Source organism: Scomber japonicus, chromosome 12, assembly GCF_027409825.1.
Source record: "Scomber japonicus isolate fScoJap1 chromosome 12, fScoJap1.pri, whole genome shotgun sequence".
Lineage (NCBI taxonomy): Eukaryota > Metazoa > Chordata > Actinopteri > Scombriformes > Scombridae > Scomber > Scomber japonicus.
In genome coordinates, this window is record NC_070589.1 from 13,036,053 (window position 1) to 13,044,880 (window position 8,828).

The following is an 8,828-nucleotide window of genomic DNA, read 5'->3' on the forward strand; positions in this document are numbered from 1 at the left end:
AGCGCTCTGTGCGGCTCCATATTGGATCTGCCTTTTCTTAGAAATTGTACTGGAGGTCCGTCTGCGCATATTGTCTGACCTACAGTCTCACAGCCGGCTCTGCTGCTCGGGCTCAGGTATGAGGGGTGTAGCCGACAAGCCGCGCTGTCACCCACAAATGCTCCGCAGGCCTTTGTGTAACAGCCGAGCGTCATTCCCACAGTTTTAACGTGGCTGAGAAATTAGGTTAGAGGCGCACCTGAAGAACGCAGCGAAAAGTGGCATGCAGACTGAAGAAGAAATAATTGGATTTAAATAACGCCACACAGGCAGTAAGTATATTTTTCTTTTACTTGTTCATTAATTCAAAAATCATTTGAAGCTCTCAGTAATCAATAACTTTAGATAAGATAGTCTGTTCTTTAATCCCGCGTGGCCCAGAAGATAATAAGTGTGCAGATAAGAAACCTGGTTACCTGGTGTGAATGTTTAACACCGGGACACATGCTGATCCTCTATTTCACATGTTTCAACAAGTCACCTGACCCAGTAGGCTACAGAAACAGATCTGCGCAAGAACTGCTCACGTGAGGGGAAAAAGGTCAAACGTCTCTTCTTTCAATTCAAGAAAAAAGGTCTATTTCCTCTTGTGGTGGAAAAAAGTCTGTGTAGATGCAAAAATGCATAGCTACAGATTTTTTTTTTCCACAGGGCCATTGTGAGACTCACTTCCTTCTATCTGGAGTCCAGACCTGGATTAAAGTTCTTGTTGTGTGGTGGCCCTTGTTTTATTAATCATCAATCTGAATTCATTTACCCTTTACATGCTTGTGGTAAAGTCGGTTTTATGAAGACTGTCTGAGTAGTTCAAGCCACTGTGAGAACTTGGGCACTTTTCAGCACCCTACTCCTGCTGCCAGGGCCCCGCCCATGGTACAGGGCTCCTCCCCCTCTTGGGGCCCCCCACACAAAAGCTTGGTTTTTCACAGTCCATTTGAATGTGTGTTCTTCTGCCATGCATGAAGAGACAGGGGAAGGGTCGGTAATTATAAACTACTGTGTAGTCATTATCAACTTTGTCACTGTACATAAACATCACTGATCCTGGTGCTATAGATCTGTAAACCTGAAGATCACACGTTGCTCGGATATAGTTTGATCTTTGCTTATGATCAACCATAAGTCCCCTTTTTAGATTTGACTTCTTTTTCAGTACTGTAAAAATCATGAAAGGAACAATAAATGTACTGAAGACTGGCTGGTTGTTATGTGGAAAGGAGCCTCTAAAGCAAAATCCTATCTAGGCTCACCCAAAAAAACATGCTGTCATGGTAATGTGCACAATTTGTTGAAAATGAAAACTACAAAGCTCCCTCATGCAAATAAAAATTCAGACCTGACTGCACATGACTTGTGGAGGAGCCACTGCCTACAAGTCCAGACTAAATGAAACAGAGCATGTTCTCAGATTATTTTAAACTAATCTTAAAATTAGCTGTGAAGACTATAGCTTTACAATGTCAAATATTTGAGTGTTTTAATATAATATAATATAATATAATATAATATAATATAATTCTGAAATAAATAAATGAACATTTATTCAAACTATGTATTGGAGACACTGTTTCTAAATGACCTCCAACATAATGTTGGCATTGCTGCACTGCAATTTCATGCGCATGTGCTGATGCAATATGTCTGTAATAAACTAATATGATAACTGATAACTGATAATATTGGCTCGCTACTAGCCACTGCTACACAAGCACAAAAACCAGTAGCAGCCAATTGACTTTGTTTTTGACTTTTTGACTTGGACAGAAGATGATGATGTTGACATAACATCTGTGCAGGAAGTGGCACTGATGTGAAGTGAAACTTTACTGATCTTGATGTGACTGATTCTCCAACAAACCACACTGACAGCCCCACCTTTTCAAGTTCTTACTGCTGGTTTTTAATCACAATGCAGCCGTCTTTCAACAACTTTCAGTACTGCCTTAACATTTAATGCCCTCTAATTTAGAAGCCTATTTCTGAACATTTAAATGTGAGACTTTATATGAAACCAGACGTTCTTTAAGTGGAGTTTCTGCTGCAGTGTGGACAACAAAGCTTCAAGTGAATTCTAAAAAAAAAAGTCTAAGGTCAAAGAGATTTAATCTTAAGTGACAAGGGCTAAACTGTCAAATGACCTAATATGTGTAATAAGATGTCATTCATATGTCACTGGAAGGATATAGTCAAATATTTATTTTCCTCTAAACATCCTCAGGGGGACACTATTATTTATTCAGGATGTCCTCTGCTTCAGTGCTGAAACTCAGTATGAAATATTCAAAACGTGTCAGGTAAATATTGAATTTCAGTGCATGTCCCAGGGCTTTAAGAAACAACAAATGATCAGTCACAATAGACACATAAAAATGTGTATACTCATAGAAATACAGGGTTTTTTTTTTGGTCGTATTGCTCTCAATTGTGTGGTTGGATAAGAAACAGGAAAGAGATGAAACAAAGTGCCACATCTACGAAATAAGAAAAGAGAGACACACACACTTTGCGGTGATTCACTAAATGAAACACATGCATGCCAAACTTCTTAGTGAGTCAGAACAGTTGGTGGACTTATACTCACATCAAAGGATTCTGCAGTGTTCCAGCGACAACATGTTGTAAGACGTCTGGATTTAGCGCACACTTGGCTTGGTGCTTCAACATCATTAAAATATTACTGAATGAAACATGACTGAAAAGTGAGAGGAATTTAATACTCCAGGATAAAATGATGGAGCACGCCAACACTCAGCAGTGCCTTCGTAGTTACTCATTCACACGTTGTAAAGTTGGGAGTTAAATATGGTTACTCAAGCAGTGTTAGCAGGGAACAGGATGTGGCAGTCTGCTTTTGGCAACCTGATGTGGATTAAAGGTGTAACTTACCGGTCTAGGTTCAGCTCATGTTGAATGTTATTTTTGAATTTTCCTTCTTACGTTCCTCAAAGATTACAAGAAAGGAGAAACATGTTGAAAGTTCACCATAAAGGACTGTTTTGGCTAGGACTAAATAGACAAATGTTAGCATAAAAAGTTTAAAACTTAAAGTTTAAAATGTCCATCACTCTTCCCAGGTTAGTAGCCTCAAAGGTCAGTTTTGTCTGACCAACTGTCCAAAATCCAAATATACTGTTACCAATATATAATTGCAATGTGTGTACAATGATGTTAAAAAGGGAAAAAGCAGCAAATCTCTCAAATTGTTGAGAGGGACCAGAGAATGTTTGGATTTTTTTTTGATTGAAAAATACATTTGTTTGATATTAAAATTGTTAATCAATGAATTATTTTACTAATTGTTTCAGCTCTAATAAAAATGTCAATCTTTTGCATTAATACCAATAACTGATTGAATGTGAATTAACTGACTCACATTCACTTTGTTGCAGTGATGTTCACACTTACTGAGGTTGCGTCCTTGAATGACATTCAGCCGACGTACCGCATCCTAAAACCATGGTGGGACGTCTTCATGGACTACCTGGGGCTGGTCATGCTCATGCTGGCCATATTCGCCATGACAATGCAGATCACCAAGGACCAGGTGGCCTGTCTTCCTTGTCTGGAGGACACAGACGAGGCAGCTGGACCTAAGCCTGACTCGTTCCCCCCACAGAGCACGCGGGAGGCAGCCACCGGGGCCTCTGTAACCAACATCCCATTAGTCACTAAGGACCTACCTGACAGAGCGGTCCATGAGCTCTACGTCACGCATCAACACACTGCCGTGAATGCAGAGAAATATGCCAACCAACCTCAACCAACAGGGGTCAGGACCAATTTGGACTATCAACAATATATCTTTATCAACCAAATATGTTACCATGTTGCCTTGCCCTGGTACTCCAAGTACTTTCCATACCTCACCCTCATCCACACCCTTGTTCTCATGGTCAGTAGCAATTTCTGGTTCAAATACCCCAAAACAAGCTCAAAGATCGAACATTTTGTTTCTATTCTGGGAAGATGTTTTGAGTCCCCTTGGACGACGAAGGCTTTATCTGAAACAGCTTGTGAGGATTCCGAGGAGAACAAACAGAGATTGACCGGCACCTCCTCAGCACCAAAGCAGATATCTTTAGAAGGGAAGGAGGAAGGCACAAATGCCAACTCCTCCACACCCATGCTTGGGGTGAAGTTCTCAGCAGATAAACCCATTGCAGAGGCCCCAAGTAGTATGACAATCTTGGATAAAAAGGATGGAGAGCAGGCCAAAGCCCTATTTGAGAAAGTGAGAAAATTTAGAGCTCATGTTGAGGACAGTGATTTCATCTACAAGCTTTATGTAGCTCAGACTATTGTCAAAACGGTCAAGTTTATTTTGATATTGTCCTACACCTCAACCTTTTTGGCTGAAATTAATTTTAAACATGATTGTGAACCTGATATTAAACAATTAACCGGGTATAGAAAGTTCTTCTGTACGCACAACATGGCTTTCATGCTAAACAAGCTGCTTATTAGCTACATGGCTTTGATACTGATCTATGGGATGGCGTGCTTGTACTCTCTCTTCTGGGTGTTCCGACGACCTCTGAAAGAGTACTCATTTGAGAAGGTCAGGGAAGAGAGCAGCTTTAGTGACATTCCTGATGTCAAAAATGACTTTGCATTCCTCTTACACATGGTTGACCAGTATGACCAACTCTACTCCAAGCGCTTTGGTGTCTTCTTGTCTGAAGTCAGTGAAAACAAGTTGAGGGAGATCAGCCTCAATCATGAGTGGACCTTTGAGAAGCTACGGCAGCTGGTAACCCGTAATGCACAGGACCAGCTGGAACTGCATCTTTTCATGCTCTCGGGTCTGCCAAATGCAGTGTTTGACCTTACAGACTTGGAAGTGCTCAAACTGGAGCTGATTCCTGAGGTGAGATTCTCAGCAAAGGTTTCCCAAATGACCAGCCTGCAGGAGCTGCATCTCTGTAACTGTCCAGCCAAAGTAGAGCAGACCGGTTTCGCTTTCCTCCGTGACCATCTTCGTTGCCTTCATGTCAAGTTCACAGATGTTGCTGAGATCCCAACTTGGGTGTATTTGCTGAGGAGTTTGCGAGAGCTTAACCTAATCGGGAACTTGAGCTCAGAAAATAACAAGATGATTGGTCTAGAGTCCATGCGAGATTTGAGGCATTTAAAGACATTATGCCTGAAGAGTAACCTCACGAAAATGCCCACAAACATCACAGAGCTGTCGCCACACCTAATAAAGTTAGTGGTACACAATGACGGTACAAAACTGGTGGTACTAAATAGTCTGAAAAAAATGACCAATCTCATCGAACTGGAGCTGCACAGCTGTGAACTGGAGAGGATTCCACATGCTATTTTCAGCTTGACCAACTTACAGGAACTTGACCTGAAATCGAACAACATCCGAACCATAGAGGAGATCATAAGCTTCCAGCACCTCAAGAGGCTGACATGCCTTAAACTTTGGCACAACAAAATTATCACCATTCCATCCTCCATTGGCCAGGTCAAGTCTCTGGAGTCTCTCCACCTCTCACACAATAAACTGGAGTCTCTGCCTCCAGCCCTGTTCACTCTACCTAAACTGCGGCACTTGGATGTGGGCCACAACTCCATCACAGTGCTGCCACCGGATGTGGGTCTTCTGCACAACCTCCAGCACTTAGCCATCAATTCCAACAAGCTGGAGGTGCTGCCCAAACCTCTGTTCAGGTGCACCAAGCTAAAAGTGTTGTGCCTGGGGTACAACGCGCTCACTGTGCTGCCAGAGACTGCGGGTCAGCTGGTCCAGCTCACTCAGCTGGAGCTGAGAGGAAACTGTCTGGAAAGACTGCCTGCCCAGCTAGGCAACTGTCGCCTGCTGCGCAAAAACAACCTGATTGTGGAGGACCATCTCTTTGACACACTGCCTGTGGAAGTTAAGGAGAGCATCAACCGAGAGACCAACGTGTCCTTTACGAGTGGCTTATAGCACAAAATGACCATTCAGACAGGCTGGGTAGCTGTGGTGGTAGCCTGCATAATGGGATGGAATAGTGATCTTTTTACTATTATTGTTTTATTATTGTTATATCCACAAAAATGAATGCATTTTCTTGATTGTTTTTATGGGTTGTCTTAGATGCTTATGTAGTGAAATGAATGCAGATTACTTTTAATGTTGCAGAGTATGTATCATCTAATTCAACATTATTCTGATTTTTGGCAATTAGCATTTCAGAGCTTTGAACAATAAAACATTAGGAAATTAGATTCTCTTTCTAATATTCTGTAGACCAAAACTGTTTGCTCACAGTATGTAGACGTATCACTAATGTTTTAGGTACTCAGGTAAACTTGTAACCATGGGGAACAATCTTTTTTGCCTTAACTGCTGCTATTTTTTTACAGTGAGGGCTTTCACAAACAAAAAGCCAAAAATGACAATTTCATGTTGTCTTGTCACTTTTCATATGAACACACAGCAATTTCTATATGTGTAGGAAGAGATCACAATGTAATGCTCCCTTCCTGGTAATTTTTAACTTTTGTTGAAATCAATAACCTTTATTTTAATGTCTTATAGTTAACAGAATGATTTCAGAGTTGTGAAACTCAGGTGGAGACTAAGCACCAGAAATGAACTTTTACCTTTGTAGAGATTGTATACTAAGGCCTAGAGTAATTCATTTGCACATTGAAAACCTAATGATATAAAGATCAGTGAAATATCTTTTGTGATAACGTGTTCCTACACAGACATGAACTAATAAAAGGGAAATCTTTTGACCATCTTTCTTAATCATGTTTTAAAAATTAAATGTGTAATTAAATGGGTCATGGCTTGGACTGATTATGTAATGATAAACCTGTCTGCCTTCATTCTTCTCAATGTATTTCTGTGTAGGCCAACATATAAGTGTTCTTCAGAGTTGCTGTACCACCTTGGTGATCCTATGCTCAAAGTTCAAACTTTATGGCACAATAAAACAAGATTTTAGATGAATGTCCTATCATTATTATTCTATTCAAAGTGCACACTAAACACTAATGTGGTAAATACATTGTGAAAACATCAGGCATTAAATTTCCAAGGTATATTTATGTGAATTCAGAGTAAAATTCCTAATGCATTTTTAACATGAACAATTTCACATCCAAAGCTATGGAGCCTGTAAAGCAGTGTACAAACATTTTCTTGTCATGTCCACCCTTGGCAACTCAAAAAATGTCACTTTCCCTCACCTATATATTTATACTGAATGCATTTTATCAACCACAACAAAAGCAGAGTTGAATTTTATTGAAATAATGTTATCAAGAACATGACTGCATGTTTCTTTTTATGCATATCTCTCTAGCTTTTGTTGTGCAATTCAAATGCAAGATAAGCGTTGTCCAAACTGTCAGAGTCTGTACATACAAAAGATATAAAGCTCTCCTGCTTTATTTTTCTCCATACATTTTTTCAAGTTTTCTTTTCCCCCCAGTCAAAAATACCTGACCTGTGTTTTATATGTCAAATCATTTTGCTTTTCTTGGTAATCTGAAATGCAAATGAATTATATTCATGGATCTTTTTTCGGAACAGTTGTAACTAATATTTATTACCACTCTTATGGTCAATTATTCCAATGCAATGCAGCAATTAATAACACTATTAGAAAGATAGAATAATTTCTTAAGTTTAATTCACTCCAAACCAGTCCACACACTGTTTCCAGTTATTTGTCTTGACTGTGCAGGTTTTTAATGACAATTAAGACTTAAATCACATTATCCATGTTTTTTACCAGATGATGAATGTTCACCTATATGATGTTCCTGCCAAAATTATGATTTCTATCAGACCATTCAGTTTTCGAGTGTAAGGGATGGTTCTATACAGGAAACGTATGCTGGTCCTCTGCAAACCAGTAACATTGTTAATGTGAGCAAGTGAGTCCTGTTGATGAAGAACAATAGATTAACTGTTTCTGTATACTTCTTGACCAGGTCATAGACGTCATGTGTGTTATGCATGTATGTAGCCTTCTGTTCAGCAGTCTGACTAATGGCCTTGCCGTAACATGCTCAATAAATCATTCTTATTCTGAGAATTTACATCACAAAGTATCTGTCCTTGAGATATCCTCTCCTAGCTCTGAGAGTGTCAGCACATGTTCTTGCTTATAGTCTGGATATGTTTTTTCATCATTCTCACTCATCATTGGACTCACTCAACGTTTAACATACACCCTTGTCTCCTCTACACATTATTTAATTAATTACAGTTAAAGCAATTTTGTTTAGGAATATGCATGATGTAAATTTTGGTACAGCTTGACAACACAGGTAAATCTGACATTGTGCTTCAGTGAGACATATTTTCCAAACATTTGTGAGACACACAATGGATCTGGGTAACTGATAACTCAGCTGATGATTCAACCTTCCTATTTCTCTGCACTAGTTAGACTGGATAAATGTTTAGGAAGTTTTGATCATACTGTGTTTATACTTTGGGATGATTATTCTGGTTTGTTATCAAGCTACCAGGAAGAAAATTTTGACCATGTATACATTTTGGTCTGACATGAAAATAACAAATCACAGAAATAGATAGATAGATAAAGACTTGGAAACCCCTGTTTGTGACATTAAATAGAGGTGCATCAATCTACTATAGGGTGTATAGTCTTCCACCATTCAAAATTGTATTTTTCATTTTGTTGGTACAGTTGGATGTTTGAGCTTCACTGTGCAGAATGATGTACTTGCAGAGTTTGATGCTATAAGACTGTTTTCACATTCATTTTCTTTGTCTCTGTGTGCAATAAAATCTGATTTTAGGGGTGAGCCTA

The 8,828-nt window shown here is 39.5% G+C and overlaps 1 protein-coding gene across 1 annotated transcript; it reads left to right on the forward strand.

Moving 5' to 3' along the window:
* Positions 1-7,256, forward strand: lrrc8da (leucine rich repeat containing 8 VRAC subunit Da). The gene is made up of 2 exons (XM_053329596.1): positions 1-311; positions 3,429-7,256. Coding segments are annotated over exons 1-2 (2,550 nt in total). The 5' UTR covers positions 1-310; the 3' UTR covers positions 5,978-7,256.
* The last annotated feature ends 1,572 nt before the right edge of the window (positions 7,257-8,828 follow it).